This window comes from Pantherophis guttatus, chromosome 3 (assembly GCF_059756535.1).
Source record: "Pantherophis guttatus breed Tessera chromosome 3, ASM5975653v1, whole genome shotgun sequence".
Taxonomy (NCBI): Eukaryota; Metazoa; Chordata; class Lepidosauria; order Squamata; family Colubridae; genus Pantherophis; species Pantherophis guttatus.
Genome location: NC_142065.1, coordinates 147,508,012 through 147,528,002, shown reverse-complemented (window position 1 = coordinate 147,528,002; position 19,991 = coordinate 147,508,012). Strand labels below are relative to the sequence as shown.

The 19,991-nt window shown below is 36.5% G+C and overlaps 1 protein-coding gene across 1 annotated transcript in view; it reads right to left on the bottom strand.

Annotated features, from left to right (window-relative positions):
* Positions 1–19,476, bottom strand: part of SYCP2L (synaptonemal complex protein 2 like) — a 36,514-nt gene extending 17,038 nt beyond the window's left edge. The window contains exons 1-18 of the mRNA XM_087890742.1: positions 19,372–19,476; positions 18,194–18,218; positions 17,479–17,564; positions 17,226–17,314; positions 16,626–16,660; positions 15,684–15,826; positions 14,345–14,397; positions 12,518–12,563; positions 11,480–11,572; positions 11,323–11,383; positions 9,398–9,543; positions 8,073–8,121; positions 7,473–7,508; positions 4,825–4,925; positions 3,425–3,506; positions 3,106–3,217; positions 1,497–1,554; positions 296–357 (exon numbers count right to left, since the gene is read on the bottom strand). Of these exons, the coding sequence (XP_087746868.1) occupies positions 296–357; positions 1,497–1,554; positions 3,106–3,217; positions 3,425–3,506; positions 4,825–4,925; positions 7,473–7,508; positions 8,073–8,121; positions 9,398–9,543; positions 11,323–11,383; positions 11,480–11,572; positions 12,518–12,563; positions 14,345–14,397; positions 15,684–15,826; positions 16,626–16,660; positions 17,226–17,314; positions 17,479–17,564; positions 18,194–18,218; positions 19,372–19,476 (1,382 nt within the window). The remainder of the gene's footprint in view (positions 1–295; positions 358–1,496; positions 1,555–3,105; positions 3,218–3,424; positions 3,507–4,824; positions 4,926–7,472; positions 7,509–8,072; positions 8,122–9,397; positions 9,544–11,322; positions 11,384–11,479; positions 11,573–12,517; positions 12,564–14,344; positions 14,398–15,683; positions 15,827–16,625; positions 16,661–17,225; positions 17,315–17,478; positions 17,565–18,193; positions 18,219–19,371) is intronic.
* Positions 19,477–19,991: the final 515 nt, after the last annotated feature.

Genomic DNA, 19,991 nt, shown 5'->3' with positions numbered 1-19,991 from the left:
AAAATGTGGACTGCTGTTTTAAGATAGGATTTCTAGTAGCTTTCCATCTGATCATTCAAGAGGTGCATTATGATACTGACTCAACTAAAGTGTTCTTGTGACACTAATGACAATAAAAGCCTCTTACATATCAGTTCTGTGTATTTTTAACAGGAGTGAAAGTTCACCCTCGCTAAACTATAAATACATTATTTCCTCTGATACTGTGATGGAAATCTTAGGCTTAATGTAAGCTACTGTGACTTCATATGTTTCTGTGTGTCCATTTAAAAGAACTTTAAAAACAGTTTCTTACTTTGCTTCCACCATTTGCTTACTTGAACCTCTTGCTCTTTTTTTCTTCTCTAGGATATCACCCTGGAACAGAAAGACAGAGCCATGGGTTTACAATTTCCAAAATATTTATTTTGCTTCAAAAAGTTTTGGACAAAAATAAGCAGTTCATGCACTTGTTGGAAAATGCTAGGAAGAAGGGAACAAAAACAAACAAACAAACAAACAAAAAAACAGGCCCTGGAGATACCATTAAGCTGTTTATATCATAGCAGCAAAAGCAGTTTCTTGCAGAATCAGTTCAACTTTTGCAAAGGGAAAAAACAACAGCGACGAATTGCCAGGATCTCACCCTGTGGATTCTTTTTATTGGCACTATCATTTCCTCCTTATTTTACTATCTAATCTGTGGAATCCTTGGTGTCTCTGAGCTTGTTTGCGTGCAGGCATTTAATTACCCAACTTGTTAACATCATCGGTGCAAGTGAGTGCTGGGTTTATATCCTATAGCTTGTCCTGCCAATTTTGGTTTTTTTTTCCTTGATCGTTTTTTGATTAGGATATTGTTTTCTGCCTGTTTGCCTTGTGTTAATCCCTGCTTAATCCCTGCTTATTTGGGTGTTGGCTGCTGGGGAGGATATTTTTATTGGTGGCAAACCTGACATTCACTCACACTGATGATGTTACCTAGTTGGGTAGGTAGAAACATCTGCAAGCAAACAACAAATCTCAGAGAATTACAAGGATTCCACAATTCATATATTGCGGAGCTACAATATATTTCTCTTTTACTGGAGCTACCTAAACTAGCATCCAGTTCACCAGTGATCCTTCATTTGTTGCAAATTTCCACCTTTGTTCTTGCCATTCCTTTTGCCACTTCAGTCTGGTAGTAATGGGGTTCAGGTATTTATAAATGTTGATTTACAAGACAAGCATTTCTGTTAACCTACAAAGCCCAAGCCTAAGTTTTAATCAACTTTATTTTCCCATTAAATAATTATCATTTAAAATCAGTAATAAAAACAAAAAGCAAAGAAAGCAAATTTCTTTCCCCAAAGCAACCATGCTAAATTCACTCTTTCTCAACATTGTGACCTCTTCGTGTGTGTTGGGTATGAATTCCTACAATGGTTAATTGAAAATTACAGGAGCTGACTTCCAACACATCAGGAAAGCACCAGGATGAAAAGGGCACTGTTGCTAGGTACAACATACTGTACCTCTAAAGGGTGGGTTTCCTTAAGGTGGATATCAGCTTCTCCTTCCACATCTGGTTCACTACATGCCAGAAAAAATAACAGAATAAAAGAAATTCTTTAGCCTCAAGACTCTACAACGACTACATCAGCCTAAATTTAAAGTGTTAAAATTGTTTATATTATCAATTTAAAAATGCATCCATTTAAAAAATAATAAATTCAACCGCATTTTCTAGAAATGTACTGTGGCAGAGAATATTTGACACTATTTCAAATAATGTATCGTTCTGATTTGAGACATTTTAGCAGTACAAAAAGGGTGACATTGGCAGATCTCACTGAAATATAGGAAGTCCTCCAGTTAAAACCTTAATGGAATTTGCCTATCACTGTTTTAATGGAAAATTATAGGGGCTGTAAACCTTTGTAAGACATTACCTTTGTTGCAGCAGTCCTTAAGCAAATACTGCAGTCCAATAGTTCAGTATGGGTGCAGTTTTGCCAAAAAACTAGAATAAATGCTGATTTATGACAAAATGGTCATAAAACATGTTCATGTGACTGCAGGAGGGGGCACTGACCAACAGAACTTCAAATTTGGGTCATATCCTGCATATCCTGCAAGTAGGTCCATCAGAACTTTGAACAGTTGCTAAGTGACTGGTCATAAGTTGAGGATTAACTGTAATAATTTCAAGTGTGTCCAAAAACATCTTTCCAGTTTGAATTTGCCTGACATAGAAAAACTTCCTTGTAATTACTACATTATCAGCTACATCTTGTACTATATTTTATTGTAGGTCAGTATTTAATTAGCAGATACGAAGAAACAAATTTACTAGGGCTGTGAACTGCTTTGGAGTCTGTGGAAATGCAAACAGCACCGATGAGCAATACCATAAAGCCACTGGTCTAAGGAGCAACTGAAAGGTGTTGTGTTTACAGCCCTCTGCACTTGGGACATTTTTATGTCTTCAAATCCAAAGCAGTGTATAGCTTTGAGATAGAATGACTGATTGATAGGGGATTTATATACTGTATATTTGAGTAGGGATTCAAGCCAGCTCTCAACTAACATGCATAAATATTATACTGTAGCAGTTCCATTGATAAGTGATCATAAAAGGCAGGGAGAGGAACTGTAGGAAAAAACATTCCTTGTTCTAAAGACCTCTGTGTGTCACTGGACAGTCTACTCTAGGATATTGGGACACATACAATGGACATGTTTAAGCATTTCTCGTCTAGTGCACCATTCCGGTCACGGGCAGTGAAAACGTTTACGGATATCCTCCAGTATTCACAGTGTCTACCTATTGAGAAACATGTTCAGGTGTAAAGATCAATCTGTAAAGCAGTTAATATGTGGCTCTCCTAAGTATGCTGGAGTACAACTTTCCTAACCACTGTCATGCATGTGGTAGAAATTAGTGGAAAATATAGTCCCTTAAATCCACAAATTGCCCAGTCTTAATTTAAGATGCAATTCCATCTACTACATTTGGAGAACTTCCAAAAAGAGAGATGGTCTCAAATAAACACGGTATTATGGTAAAAATATGTTATTTACAAATATTACATTTCTCCATAGATCTCTTTTCAAAGAAGTTTGTGCAGCTAGAACACTTACTCAGCCTTATCCTTTGGTTGTAGCCGAGAAGGTTTCAACTTCTGTGCGGATGGAAGAGCAGCCGATGTATTTAATGAAGATGATGGAGAAACCAAAGATCTACTGCTGGAGGCTTTTAAGGAGTAAAAAAAAAAGACACAGCTGCATCTTTCTGGATAAAAATAACCAGAGATTTTACAAGCATTTATTTTTATGTCCAACATGACTCAACAGGCTTCCTCCCATTATTTTAAAACAAATCTCTTTGGCTTTAATGTGATTAAGAATGTAAGTCTTGTGAGGTAAGAATCACATGAAAGAACAGGAAGGCTGCTCTGACCTTGGAAGCCATCTTTGTTTTCCAGTTGCTGGCTCTCTTTCTCTCCATCGACCACAGTTGCTGCTGGAATAGTTATTTTCTTCTAGATAAGGGGATAATCAATACCATTCATATTATTAATGCCATTAACCCAGGGAGTTTTTAAAAATCTTAACTGGGGAGAAATAGTTCTTAAAAACTAAAAAGTGCAGGTGTTCTTTTCCAGTTCTATAGCAGATAACAGAATAATCAACCTGTTGTTTTTCTGCTCAGTGGGAAATACCGTATTTTTCAGACTATAAGACACACTTTTTTCCCTCCTAAAAGAGGCTGAATGTATACTCCAAATGTAGCTTTTTTGAAGCTTTTTTTCAGCCCTAACAAGGCGCTAGCGAGTGAAGCGATCTCCATTGTTTGACTGCTTTTCTCATTGCTTCTCTCTCCAAAGATGAGTTGTGCTTTAGAAGCTGTTTTTTATCCCCAAGCAGGGGATAAAAACCAGCAAACTAATGTGCTGAAGCTGACCAGACTAAGGACGCTAGCCAGATGAATACCTGGTAGGCAGATTTTTTCCCCCTATTTTCTTCCCCAAAAACTAAGCTGCGTCTTACACTCCGATGCGTCTTATACTCCAAAAAATACGGTAAATAATTGTCCAATCAATAATTGTCCGATCATCAAGTGCTATATACCTTGGTCTTTTTTTCCATTTGGGCCGTCCCCAAAAAGTATTTGTAAATTGACCGTTCACTAAACATATGGTGGGGCTAATATTCATTCTGAATTTCTTGAACAATTCCTTCTAAGATAAATGAAACTGATTGGATAAATTTTATGTTTGTTAGTCTGTCCCTAGATTTAATGGGAAATTTTGGAATGCATTATCAATATTAGAGGACCTCAAGATTTATGTCTATGTCTATTGCTGTGCAATATTTCTATTACAGTTCTTCTTCTTTCCTCTTATTTTATTCCTACATCATTAAACTTGACTGGAGTGGTGCAGTGGCCTAGAAGTGGAACTCTTGCCTCACAATCAGGAGGCTGTGAGTTGAATCCTAGGTAGAGGCAGATATTTCTCTCTCTGGGCACATTGAGAATATATCTGTTGAACAAAACTCCGCATTGGCAACAGGAAGGGCATCCGGCCATTAAAACACTCTGCTAGCTCCATTCAGTTGCCCAGACTCCATTCCGCAAGGGATCATGGAGTCGTTAAATGAAGATGATGATCATTAAACTTGACTGCTAACTTAGCAGCCTTATAGTGATGGTCGTTCTTCTCTCAATAGCAGGCTGATGAGGCTGGAGATTTGGGAGAATTGCTTTTCTTTTTTTCATTCGTCATTTGCAACAAAGCACAGGACAGACCTTGGCAATCATAATTCATCCAAGTTTTTCTAAGCTGCAAATATACTTACTATTACAGGAGTAACGGACTCATTGCTTTGGTGCGATGTCAGAATATCTGATAAAGAATCTATTTCTGCATGATCTTCTTTTCTCTCCAGCTGAATATTTCCTGTAATAAAGCAATATTATTTACTATTGCCATATCTTAAAAATATTCAAGGGCAAGAAACAGTGTAAAATGGTCAACAGGAAAGCTTATCCAAATCAACTACTATAGACCAGCCTTCTCCAATCTAGAGATGTCTAGATTTTTGGAACTGCAACTCACTGACTTCACAGCCCACATGTGTTCCAGGGCAGTACAGGTAGTCCTTGATTTACAACAGTTCATTTAGTGACCATTCAAAGTTACAGAAGCGCTGAAAAAAGTGACTTATGACACTTTTCATGTTTCACAGTTATAGCATCCCGATGATCATATGATCAAAATTCAGATGCTTGGCAACTGGTTCATACTTATGATCGTTACAGCATCTCAGGGTCATGTGATTACCTTTTTGTCACCTTCTGGCAAGCAAAGTCAATGGGGAAGCCAGATTCACTTAACAATCAGGTTACTAACTTATCAATGGCACTGATTCACTTAACAACTGTGGCAAGAAATGTGGTGAAATGGGACAAAAACTTAACAAATCCTCACTTAATAACATAAATGTTGAGCTTGATTGTGGTCGTAAGTCGAGGACTGCCTATAGTTTCTAATGAATCCTTTGATATTTATCGGGGTTCCCTAATTTTCTCAAAAAGGTAGGCCTGACCACTAATAAGATATCTCATAATGATGCAGATACAGAGAAGTGATATACCCTTCACCATTTTCATCACCCTTCACAAGATAGTCTTGCAAATAACTATCTCCTCTATTTATAGAGACTTTCTAAACATCTGTCATATAAGACAGAGCAGAATTGTTCTTCGTTGCCCCGACACCAGGAATTGAATCAGCACATAAAAATCACAAGGAGGACATTTTCAGTTAAATATCAGAACTACCGTATTTTTCGGAGTATAAGACGCTCCAAACTATAAGATGCACCTACCTTTTTGGGGGAGGAAAACAGGAAAAAAAAATTTTGACTGCCTCCCAGCAATTTGCCTCATTGCAGCAAACAGCAAACAGCTTGCTTTAGTTTCATTTCATTTTTAGCACAGTCTGATTAGCACAAGAAAAAAAAAGTCTGCCTCCCAGCAATTTTCCTCCTTGCAGCAAACAGCGGAGGCCTGCGGAGCAATAGGCAATGGCAATCCCTGCAGCCTGAAATAGCTAAGGGTCAGGAGGCCAATCCAACCGACAATCAGCTGCTTGTGCTAATCAGGCTGTGCTGAAGCTGAAACGGGCTGTTTTCTGCTTGCTGCAAGAAGGTAAATTGCTGGGAGGCAGAGGCCAAAGGTTTGAGGCCAGCAGGTAGGCGGGGCTACATTCGGTGTATAAGACACACCCAAATTTTCACCCTCTTTTAGGGCGGGAAAAAGTGCTTCTTATACTCTGAAAAATATGGTAAGTTTCTAGTGACAAAGAGTTTTTCAAACAGTAGAAATTGTTGCCTTGGGTTTTCGTATGTTTTGTACTATGCTCAAGAGTAAATCTAACAAGGGCTCTTTGCATTTCAAATCTCCCACACTCTCTCATTCTCCCTTCTCACCCCCTTTGGCACTTCTTTGCCATAACTCATCTTCACTTGTAAGCTGAATGTCTACTGAGAAAACTGATTCAGTGGGGCATGAGCTGTTGGCTATTTCACATTATCTCAGTTTTAAGCAGAAGCAAGGTTATTTCTATCATCAAATACATTAGTACAGCCAACACCTTAAACAGGCTACTGACTAAAGACATATGAAAGAGAGATGGATCTCAGGAGAACTGAAGCGTGGCCACAAACACTGACCAAATTTCATTTTAACTTTTCATTCTTTCTATTAAGGCAGAGGAGCAAGAAGGCAAAGGAATGCAAACTATTTCTAACCAGAAACATGAAGTGACTATTATACTGTGTCTCCTCCTTGATCTCCATAAATACTGGCTATGAAAACAAGGATTGAAAAGTGGACGCTTCCACTCTTTGAAAATCCTGATGTCTAAAGGACATGAAAGAAGTTCATTACAACTGCAAAGACAAATAGGCTCACACTGTCTGACTGGAACTGATGGGAAGTCACATATATGGAATGTCAATAGGATATGTCAGAAGGATGACATTTTTTGACATGTTTCGGCCAAAATATTTAATAATTTTAATAATATAATTTAATAATTTTAAGGGATTTTTAATATTTGTATTATCTGTATTTTATCTTGGCTGTTCACCGCCCTGAGTCCTTCGGTATAGAAATTTGATTAATAAATAAATAAATAAATAAATAAACAGATTGTTGAAATCAATTTATGGCTTTCAACAGGTTTACCTAATTTATATTTTCTATGGATGATGACAGCATCTGCCTGAATGTTCTGGGCATGGAAGTCAAGCTGTTTTAGTAGTTGGATTGGCAACCACAAAGAATAAGGCAGTAGGCTACGCAAGGAGGTCAGAAAAAATTTCCACAACTTGACAGTAGAAAATCATGTCCAAAGTGTTGTCCATAAAGATAAATGGATGTGCCCTGTAGTAATCATGAATCTGCTACTTGATTTGAGAATAACTTTCTCAACACCTACCTGGAGTGTTCGACAAGCTGAAATTCGTTGAGGCAGCTATTTATAAAAAGAGTGAAAAAGCATTCAGAGCAAAAAAGTATTATCACAAAAAACCCAACAATGTTATGAGAGACACATTTACTTTAGCAAAATACATCAGCATCACTATCACTATTGTTGCTGCTACTACTACTATTAGTACACTGCTACTACTACTGTATGTATCTTTCAATCCCTTTTTAGCTCTTTCAAGTCCTTACTATGTTATATAAACTTCTCTTTTGTGGGCAACCAGGAAGTAGATAGGGGAAATGAAGAAGATAATGTTAAGACTCAAGATTCAGATTGAAAATCTGAGAAATGCATTCTCTCTCTAAGCAGTCAAGATCCAGGAAAATTAGAAAAACATAGGAGATTCCACCCACCCACCCACCCATCCAGGTATCTCCCTCTCCCTCTCCACCCACCCACCTATCTGGAACCATCAAAGCTTATAAGTGTTTCTGTCCAGGAAACTCCCTGTAAGGTGCCACTGTCAAGAATGCTCACACCTCTTTTTGCTTATGATCAGGCAAGAAGACAACCTGAAAAAGGATTCCATTGGCATTAATTCCCACTCACCTGTTGCAGTTTGCCCTTGGTTGGCATCCTCCTCTTCATTCAATATTATCTATCAAATTAAGTTATTGGAAAAGAAAAGTTTAATACGGAGAAAGAAATCTCTCTCAGGAAAAAATAACAGATTTAACCAATCCTATAAAAGTCTGTAGTAATCATATTCCTGAGTTTTAGTGAATGCTTTCTAAATTTAAACAGAGGAATATCCATTAGCTGATTGTCTAGTAAGCATTTTTATCGAACTCAGTTGTCAAATTAGGGTCCCTGAAATATTTTTTTTTCACAATTTCTCTTGGTTCAATTCAGAGGACAACTGATTCATTAGATGAAGAGTGAGTGAAATTTTCTGCTACTTCCTAGTACTAGAATGCAACAGAGTTGATAAGCAACTTAAGAAATTAACCAAAGATTTGGAAAACTTTGGTGCTGTTACTTCTCAAAAGTTTTGATTGGCCAATTTCATCAATAAAAAGAAGATTCATCAGGCATGTGCATTCCACGTGCACTTTCTCTTCATTGGAAGAGAAGATTTCAGCCTTGTCTATCTCATATGTGCCCAAATGTAGAGGTTCTGTTATGTTCCATCTACAGAGGTGTCATCCGTTTAAGGATTTTTTATAACATTTCTCAGCTAAGCAAAACTACCAGGGTTATATAGCTAATGCAAATATATTTCCTATACCACTTACTGTTTCTAAATCCTGCCTCAAAACTAGGTTTTTTTTATCAGCTTAGATCAGTTTTTAGAAGCCTTCTCAGAGATAGACCCTTTTGCCATTCATGGACTAAGTTTGTAGATGGACTAATAATTTATTTTAAGGTAAGTGGGGGGAAGCTTTTGCTCTTCTGATACCCCTTCTATTTGTAAGAGTTACCAAAAGAATTAGGATATATAATAATTTTCTAATTTTATTATATATCCTAATTCTTTTGGTAACTCTTACAAATAGAAGGGGTATCAGAAGAGCAAAAGCTTCCCCCCCTTACCTTAAAATAAAATATTTTAAGATGTCCCTTCAGATCAAACATGTCTTGCTCTCTAGAGAAAGTTAGCATTAGAGAAGATTACAGTAAAAAAACAATGCAAAGACTACTGACTGTAATGTTTAAAAATACTTGTGAAGATTATTTATAACATTACAACCAACTATCCATTAAGAATATTCATACGAATACTTTGAGCGAAATTTCTAACAATATTCAAACCAAAAATAACAGCTTAGTTTGATACAAAACTGTAAAAACCTATAGAGTTTTTATTAGACAAAAGTTGATGGACAATTCTCTCTCTCTCTCTCACACACACACACACATCTTGAACTCCTTACCATTTTATCTTTTCCAATAGCTTTAAGGAGTGGTGCTAAAACATCAAACCGGTTATCAAAGTGAATTCTGATCTTGGTGTTTTCTGCTTTGTTGATCACAACAGACTTTCTCATGGCGATTATAAGAATCTTTTCTGCTTCTTCTTCTTCTTCTTATGCAAAAGAAAAAAAACACATGCATTTTCTAGTCATTCCCACAATCGGCAACTGTCTCGGAATAGCTTCAATGAAGCATCCTATAATACTTATTAGGCACTAGGATCAGTGTGGCATATTCTGCTGTTTGAAACAAAATACCAAATAGTGATCTCCACACCTCAGAATATCCAAGGCACAAAATGAGCTGTCATAGATCAAGAAACTTTTCTCAGAAATCAAAATATTCTTCCATCTCTCAGATATTCTTCTGTCAATTAACTCAAAGAATTCTGTGACACTTTAGAACCAACCAACCAATCCATATAGACATATATAAAAGAAACATCACCTTGCATATGATTTGTTTAAAAATATGAAAGGAGCAAGGAACTTAACTGGCTTTATTTATTTTTTATTTGAGAAAATTTTTATTGCCACCTATTCATACAAGGGCACAAGGTGGCTTTATTTATCTCTGTTAATTTGCAGTCTATACAAGACTAACTCCAAATGGACTGAAATGAGACAGTTTTTTAAATTGTACTTGTGCCATTCATGAAGATGCCTTGCTAATCATTTGCTGAGAACATATCCCCATGATGGAGCCTGTTAAGGAAACTCCAGGTTGACTTTAGGTGTTCTGGCATACAAATACACTAGAACCTCTGGTCACAAACGCTTCTGACCACGACCAAATTGGGTTCCGACCAAAAAATTCACAATTTTTTTTCCACGACCGATTTCCTCTTCCGCACCATTTTTTTTGGTAAGCACCAAATTTCCAAAATTAGGTTCAGGTCATGACCAAATTGGTTTGTGACCAAAGTTATGGAACTAATTATAGTCATGACCAGAGGTTCTACTGTATTATGCCTACTCTTACTGCAATACAAACCTTCCAAGGCAGGGGTCTGCAACCTTAAATACTCAAAGAGCCATTTGGACCCATTTCCCACAGAAAAGAAAATACTGGGAGCTACAAAACCTGGGTGGGCATGGCCAACTCGATGTCACTCACTTCCACTGGTCACATGACTCCCCTAGCCACACCTACCCAGCCAGTCATTAGGACAGAGAACCAGTTGTTAAAAAACACTGTGAACCACAAAATCCTTTTGACATCTCTCTCTCTCCCCCTCCCTCTCCCCCTCCCTCTCTCTGTATCTCTCTGTCTCTGCCCTGGCCGCTTCTCCATCCCCCGCTGTGGCCCTTACCTTCTCAGGCCAGGCGAGGAGTGACTGGGAGGGGAGGGCCAGCCAGTGGTAGGATCACCTGACAGGGAGCCACAGCAGAGGGCCCAAAGAGCTGCATGTGGCTGATTGCTAATCTCTGTTCTAAGGCATATGGAGGAGAAGACTTCAGAGATCAACAATCTTCTGGTTCACCACAGACCTCTCTAATCGCTATGCTCTGCACTTTTATGACCATTTCTATTGCAACTGTGAGAGAAATTAGATTTCTTGATTCTGGGAGAAGGGAAGCAGCTTTTTAGCCAACGTGCAACTTTATTCCCAGGTGACTCTACATATGGCATATTCACAGCTCCTTAATGTAGAGGTGGGGGAAGTTATACACACATTCAACAGTGTTCCAGATAACCCTGGAGAAGGGTGGAAATAATCTTGTGCTCAAAGCCTTGGCACTGCAGCAGAGAAGCAGTGGAGATATGTACTTCTGCCATGGCGTTTTCAAGATGCTTAATAAGCGCAACCAAAAATGACACACGTTTTCAAAAACTCAATTTAAGCATAAATATTTCTACTGAGAGTAATCTCTCATGGACTTACCCTGTAGGTAATAACTGCTGATGTCTTCCTTTGGCAATCTTACTGACTCCCAAAGTATGTCCTGAAAAACAATATTTGAGATAAAAGTCATGTTAATGGCAGCTAAGTAATAAGTAAATAAGTAAACAAAGGCCCATTTTAAAAAATATAATTTTACCTCTAGGCTCTCTGAATAGAATGTAATGCTCTCACTTCCATAATTGAAGTCAATCCAAAAGTCTTCTAGTCTGTCATCTGCGGGTTTCTTTAACTTGGATATAAAAGGAAGAAGTCTCAATTTGATTTCTACCCCTCAAAGAAATCCAGTACAACATAACTTTGCATTTTGGAAACCCAAGAAAGAAGTTATATAGTACAATGCTACCTGTTAGAGAGCCTCAGCTACTCCCCTTCTCTTGCACAGAGCCCTCAAGAGAATTTCTACTGCTTTAGTTTCCCGAGGTTTCCTAAGGCATCAGCTGAAGGGATAGTAAAGCTTCTGAAAGCTTTTCCTTCTTCAAAACAATTAATTCCCAATGAAGTCAGTGTTTAGCAAAATATAAGTTACCTGACTCCTTGTTGCATAATGAATTAAAGGTGATTAGCTTTAATATTTAGTACTAGCCGAATATATGCAATTTTTGGAAGCAATTTCTGAAGCTGTGGGTACAAGAGGCACTTCAGACCTCAATAAAACATAATTCTAATAAGTATTATAAAACAACGTCGTAGAAAGAATGACACGTCCCACAAAAACCCAAGTACTTTTTCTTCAGTAGCTTTAAAATAAGAAATTGCAAAATACCAATTTTATTTGCAATTTTGCACTTGTACTTATTATTTGCAAGTTTTATTTTCATATAGTATTCAAGAATGGGTGGAATTATATGCATCAAGTGTTCCTGAGAACTGTTTTTAACACTTTTATTCGACAGCTGAAAAGATCATACACCCAAGAAATCAGGAATAGTAACAAAAAGAATCACAATTATGGGATGGGAATAGAAGAACCTTTATTTCTCAAAGTTACATAAAAATATTTTCACATCTTGTTTCACCTTCATCAGCTCTCTCTCCCTAAATTAATTTCCCCCAAATAACACTTTTGCTATCCCATTATTAAACTAGAAAGAATAGATTATTATAAACAACCCTATTAAAATCTCTATACTTCCAATATTTCATAACATCACAATGTAATTGTTAGCTTCATTACCTCCATCAGTTCAGTATAAGCAGCTTTACACGGAATTGAATAGATCCTGAAAAATAAGAAAATTTTCATTGATCCTGAAACGCAATTTCTATTCCAATCTGCTTCTAGAATAGATATAGTGGGCATGGCTTGGAACTCAGGCCTAATTCATCTAGAGCAGTGTTTCTCAACCTTGGAAGCTTGAAGATGGGTGGACTTCAACTCCCAGAATCAAGCTACCAAAGTTGAGAAACACTGATCTAGAGGTTTTCAAGTTGTAAAAGCTTAAATGATAAGCAAAGATTAAACCAGAGAAGATCAAGCTTATCTAAACTATCAATTGAAGCCAATCTGGATCTATACAGCAATGTACTGTCCCCCTGTTAAGACATACTGTCAAGCCTGGAAGCCATCTTTGGATTAGGCCCTCAGACCTGCCAAACATACTTCATCCTGAACCTTCAAAAATGCAACAAATCTATACCCATCACAAAATAACACTAGATCTAGAGTTTTTAAAATTATATTAATCACAGTATTTACTAAGACAGTAAGGTGCTTCAAAGCAACCTACATCTAGGTGGTTTTACAAGTGAACTTGAGAACATTTATCTTTTGCTCTATTGTACTGAATATGGCCTAAATACATAAAAAAATTCCTAAACAATTCATAGGAATAGTGCTGGCAGGTATGATTCAAGCATACAAATGAAGAGAGGCATTACTAACAAACATAACACCATGTTATCCATGAAGTTTTCTCATGACTTAAGAAGCAAATCTATGTGAAGTGTTCTTAGCAAAATATCTAACTTAGCAAGACACAACATGAGAAAGAGTGATTTATCCTGGGCTAGCAAACCTGTTTGGAGATTTTTAGGGAAGGTCAGCACTATCTTATGTCAACATGTGGTGGAAAATAAAGCAAGCCCACATCTAATTCCATGCTTCATCAGCAATTCACACTTCATTAAGACAGGCACTTCCCTTTCCGCACTGCTTAAGGTAATATCAGAACTCCAAATTAAGTAAGATAGCTTGCCAATATGGTTGTTTTCTGCACTGGTGTGGCAGGGGGGCAATGAAACTGGCATGGAAAAAGGACAAATCTTCCTGACAATCAACTTCTGACATTACTGCATCTCATACCACTTGATAGTATCAGCATATTGATGTGATTCAAAATTGGATATCCACACTTTTTTTTTTAAAGGAACATGTTTCCTGATCCTGCATGAATGAGACAGCCCTCACTTTTTCAAAAGTTTGTGCTTTCAAGATTTTTTAAAAGTTCAAGAGGATATTAATGGCATTAAAGAATAATTCATATTGTACCTATGGCCTTAAATATTATAAAACTACAGGAATCATTTGTTTCAAGAACATCAATTGGGCTACCATGTTTCCCCGAAAATAAGACCTGGTCTTATATTAATTTTTGCTCCAAAAGACCTATTAGGGCTTATTTTCTGGTTAGGTCTTATTTTTGGGGAAATACGGTACTAAATGCATCCATCTGGCTGACAATCTTAACTGGGGCTTATTTTGGGGGTAGGGCTTATATTACGAGCATCCTGAAAAATCACGCTAGGACTTATTTTCCGGTTGGGTCTTATTTTGGGGGAAGTTTTGTATAAAAATGCAGCCGATATTGAATATCTTGCATTACTTACCCTTACTATCTCAAATGGTCAATGCTGAAATTAAAAAAAACCTTTCCAATCATTTGAAATAATAGTTAATACCGAATTGTTAGCTAGCATGTTTCTCTCTTTAATAAATTCCTATTGGCAGACTAAGCTGTGTGCCATTGTGCCCATCTGGGAAAGGTTCATAGGAAACACTTACCTTCTTTTATCACCAAGTCTTTCATTTAATTCATTAAGAAGCTTTCTGCTATCCTTGAAGTGAAGACGGAAAACAGAACGTTACATTTATTTTAAAAAAATGCTCTCCTGCCAAGTTGAGGAGAAGGGAATACTATAGAAAGTACATGTTCTCTCCAGTGGTATTCAAGATAATATGCAAAATATTTGTGTGATAATTATAATGGACTATTAGTTAGCTTAGGTTCACTAAGCTAAGCTAACTAGTGTAATTAGTTGGACTAAATTAGTTAGTTGAGCTAACTAATCTAACTAGTCTTTTTGAGGGTAGAAGTTCAACTTCTACCCTCAAAAAGACGTTATAGGGCACTGCACACCAAAACCGCACTGCACAGTGCACACTAGACACAAGGACAGTTTTTTCCCAAATGCCATCACTCTGCTTAAAAACTAATTCCCACAACACTGTCAAATAACTTAAGGATGTATTATTATTATTATTCTCTTCCTTACTAGTATCTATCTCTTCCCACTTATTACTATAACCATGTCGCTTGTATCTTTCAATTATATTGTTTTATTTGTTTCCTGGTACGATTTGATAGCTTATTAGTAAACTTGACTAACACTAAGTGTTGTAACTTTTTATTCTTGATTAATGTATTTTATTCTCCTTATGTTCACTGAGAGCATATGCACCTAAGACAAATTCCTTGTGTGTCCAATCACACTTGGCCAGTAAAGAATTCTATTCTATTCTATTCTATTCTATTCTATTCTATTCTATTCTATTCTATTCTATTCTATTCTATTCTATTCTATTCTATTCTATTCTATTCTATTCTAGCACAAATTATCCTAAAAGTGAATTATGAATAGCCTTTTGCAGGGATGTGAAACTCTGCTGAACCATTATTCCCCCACTTTAAAAGTGAGGAATACCCAAAGCTGAAATTCAAATCTGAATTGTTATACAGAGGTACCTTGGTACTCAACTGCTCTGAAACTCAGTGAATTTGGTACTCAATGCATTTTGACGTGAAAATTTTGTCCCAGTACTCAGCGTTTGTTTGGTATTCAATGCACAACCTAAAACTTGTCGATGTTGGCTGTCTTGTGACTCACTACATTATTTCTTATGGGAAAAAATGTTTAGAACTCATTGCTTTTGGTAGTCATCGTGCCTCCTGGAAACCAATTAACAATAAGTAGCGATGTACCATTGTATGTTCTGTATTACTGACCTATAAATTTAAAAACAACCACTGCTGTCTGATTCCTTTCTCCCCTTCCCCATTATTTTATTTCCTTTCTCCCCTTCCCCATGACTTTATTTCTGATATGAATCACAAAACCCTTACTGTCTCAAAGTCTTCATCCTTGATTTCTCTAAAAACCTTAGTGACATATTGATCTTCAAACCAACTGTGTACCATTTCATCTCGGCACTTTTTCAACATCATCCTAAACAAGGCTTCAACAAAAGCAACCTGAATATCATAATCTATAGGAAAAAATAAGAAGATTTTTTTTCAAAATAGCAAACTTAGCTACCCCCACGCAAGCCCGCAAATAATCTTTTCAAAGCAGGAAGAAACTCATTTCTATTCATAGCATCACGTTTAAATTGAAAACCTTTCGCCTTTTTTTTTTTGCATCACAAGTTTAAATTGAAAACCTTTTTGCCTCCCCTTTTTTTTGCATCACAAGTTTAAATTGAATTTTTTTTTGCCTACATTACTTTTTTTATTCCATCCAGTCAAATCCAATTCTGAGAAATTGCCTGGACAAGTCCCTGCAGGTTTTTTTTGGCAGTTTTTTTCTAGGATTTGTCTCCTTCCTAGGGCTGAGAGAAAATGATTGGCCCAAGGTCACATATTTTGTTTTGTGTCCAAGACGGAACTAAAACTCACAATCTCCCAGTTTTTATCCTGGTACTTTGACCAGTACTTCAAACTGGCTCTCAGCCCAGCTCAAGGTAGTGAGCATAATACTTCTGCAACTCAGCCTCTTGGTTTCTAGCCCAGCACCTTCATCATTGATCCATACCGACTCCCATTGCTGTCGTTATTACCTTTTGGCCAAATGTCAATCTACTAAATGTACTAAGATAGTGCACCATGAAGAATAAAGTTAAAAATAAAGGTAAAAATTTTATTTCCAATTCTTAGGCAAGGCATGGTGAAGGACTCTCCTGACTCTCCTGAAATTCTCTCCCTCTCTGTTCACAATCTTAAATTCCAGCTCTTTATTTTCATTTCAGAATTTCCCCAGCTCTGATCAAGATATCAAACATTTCTTACCACCAATATCCTGAACAGTTTTCACAAGTTCCTTCCTGAAACAACATAACCCATTAATAACATTGATGTCTTGAAAGAGTAAAGCAGTAATCTGAGATTAAATTTTTTTAGAAGTAAAATGCAAACACGTCAAAATTTAAAACAAACTAATGTAACCCAATGGACTGCAGAGGATCTATTGCTAAATTGCTCATATTTTTTAGGGGGGAAAAACCCAGGATCAATTGGGTCTATATTAACTATTCAAATGTTTGTCTAATAATGTAAGCAGAAAAGCAAGACAAATGAACCAGTTCCAGACTTAATCATAATTAACGATTTGCATCCTTCTTTTTCAGTTCAGAAAAAAAAAAACCCTGAAAAACTGGTAAATACAACCAATTAAGACAGAAAATAAGATTTTTATTTATATACCCTGCTGTTATTAATTTTACAAGTCACTCATGGCAGTGGTTAAGAAATACAATCTCTTAAACACTATTGCAGGAAATGAAGTCAAAGGGAGAAGGGATATTCTTCAAATATCTTTGAGGGAGACAGGCAATAAAGGAATGTGAAAAATAAATAAAAATATAATCCTGACATGAAAAGTTGACTTACATAAGCAAGCACATCTCTTCAGAGGCAGCAAAGGCCTTCTTCTCCTCACGAGTGACATTAGCCAAAAGTGTATTTAATGTTCTCAGAGCCTTGGATTTAGTGATCGAAAGAAATAAAGAAAAAAGACAGGAAATAAAGCTCAGCTATCCCAATCTGATCAAAAGTGCTCTCCTACGTAATAGAAATTTGCAAGCTGATAAAAATTGATAATGATTTCATGCCTTAAAGTTTGCTATATGGATTTTAAACTAACCTCCTGTCGAAGGGCGTAATTCGCATTAGATTCCATGGCTAAATAACCCAGGTGTTGTATGAACGAGTCAAGCAACTGTTTTCTTCCTATATAGATTAAAGAAGAAAAGGTGGTAGGATTGATAGTACTAACAATCGCACACTATTTCTAATTGATTTTTAATATTCCTAACAGTTTTATGAGGTTTACTTTTTAGTCCTTTATTTTAAATAGTATTTCCATCTAAAGCTATAATGAAATGTCAAATTTGAGCCAATCATCTCCTTTTAACTCATAACTGCATATCGCTGTTTAATTCAGGAGTGTAGCTTTTGAGATATTGAAACAAGTCAAGCTATAAGAAGAAAAATCCATAGTTGAATTTTTGAAGCTATTTTCTGTCTAATGTATATAATATGGAACAACAAATTGCCCCCATAACTTCCTAACTGATTGGCTGGAGCAGCGCCACTGGAATCAATTAGCTTTAGCATTTTAATGATTATGCTAAATAAAATTTGCAGCCTTATTTATGGTTTTCCCCGCCCCCTCAAAATGACTCATAATACCTTTTCATGCAGACCCAACAATAAAATCCACAAAGACTCATCCTACGTTTACTCAAATGTAGATTCTACATTTCAATATGCTACAACTCAATATGCATAGACTACAGTCCCAAAATCTGAATGTCACTTTGACTATTCAGTAATTATAACACTATTTAGTAACTGACCTTCAGTGCTGTTTTTGCCAATAATCTAAAAGGAAGATGTTGAGGAGAAAGGAAGGAACAGGAGATAGAATGGACATATTAAAAGTCAGTATATGATATTTAGCAAGAATACAGAAGTTTCAAACACTTGTGTTACTTTATGCAATCTATACACTAATATTATCAGTATATAGTCATGTAAATTTTTAATGTTTTTTTAATGTTTTAATGGTTGTAACGTTTTCTTTTAAACTTTTGTATGGGATATTGTTTGCATTGTTTTATTCTCTGTTGTTAGCCGCCCAGAGTCCCTCGAGAGTTGGGCGGCATAAAAATGTGACTAATAATAAATAAATAAATAAATAATTCAATTTGTGTTGCTGCAATAATGAACTCTTCAATAGAGTAGTTTGGGGCAACAACTGATACTCCTTTCCCCTATTAGTCTGTGAAAATGAGGCTTCACTGTATAACTCAAGAGTCAGTTCCTATTGTACATCATTACAACAACATATTTATGATTGACAACTGCTCCCAATGTTCTAGTGAGTACTCCCAGAGTACTTGCCATAATAAAAAGATGGGATATATATTATATGTAGCAGGTAATGAGTACGGAGCATGCTAGGTCTGATGATACTGGAAGATGAATTTGTGCCAAACTCCCTAAGTGAACCACAAAAGAAATCAATGGACCCCAAAAGTCTTTTCAACCCCACTCAGAAAAAAAGAGATCTGTAAGTCAGTTGCTTCATAATGACAAGTATTAGAATGGAATGGAATGGAATGGAATGGAATGGAATGGAATGGAATAGAATAGAATAGAATAGAATAGAATAGAATAGAATAGAATACAATACAATACAATACAATACAATACAATACAATACAATACAATACAATACAATACAATACAATTCTTTATTGGCCAAGTGTGACTGGACACACAAGGAATTTGTCTTTGGTGCATATGTTCTCAGTGTACATAAAGAAAAAATAAAACATATTCATCAAGAATCATAAGATACAACACTTAGTGATAGTCATAGGATACTAATAAGCAATCAAATCATACTAGGAAACAATACAAAACAATATAAGTTGTAAAGATACAAGCAACATGGATATAGCCACATGGATATATATTAATAGGGAAAGACCACCAGATAATAGTTTTGTTGTTCTTTCTATGTGCTTACCAAGGTTGTATTAAAGAAATCCTCGACAAGATTTTCCAACTCTTTGTTTTCTTTGGATTCTCTCAGTCTCAGAAATACTCTTGTCCTTTCAAACCAAGCAACCATGTAAAAAGGAAGGCACATGCAAGTAAAAATGAAATGAGCATCTAAAGCCAATTTCACACCAAATTTTAATATACAACTACACAGGACAATAAGTAAAATGACAATGTTCTCTAGCAGAACATATATTGTTACTGTTGGTGTTCTCTATTGAAGTGCATGGGGAGATAGATTAACTGCAACAAAACTTACCCAGTTCTCATTCATTTGTTGGCTTCACCCAGCACACTAAGTAACCATGTGATTTGTGTGCCTTGCCTTCACTATCATGACTTAGTGCTACAAAATCTTCTGCTCATTATGGTTCAGTCAACCAACCATGACAAAAACCTATGGTTAAGTACTACTACTTGCTGGAGTTTGGGCACCAAAGCAAGCAAACATTTCAACACCACCACTTACTTACAAGGTCTACCTACCACTAAGCCCATGATGGTGAACCTATGGCACGGGTGCCACAGGTGGCACACGGAGCCATATCTGTGGGCACGCGAGCGCATGTGCGTGCTGGCCAGCTG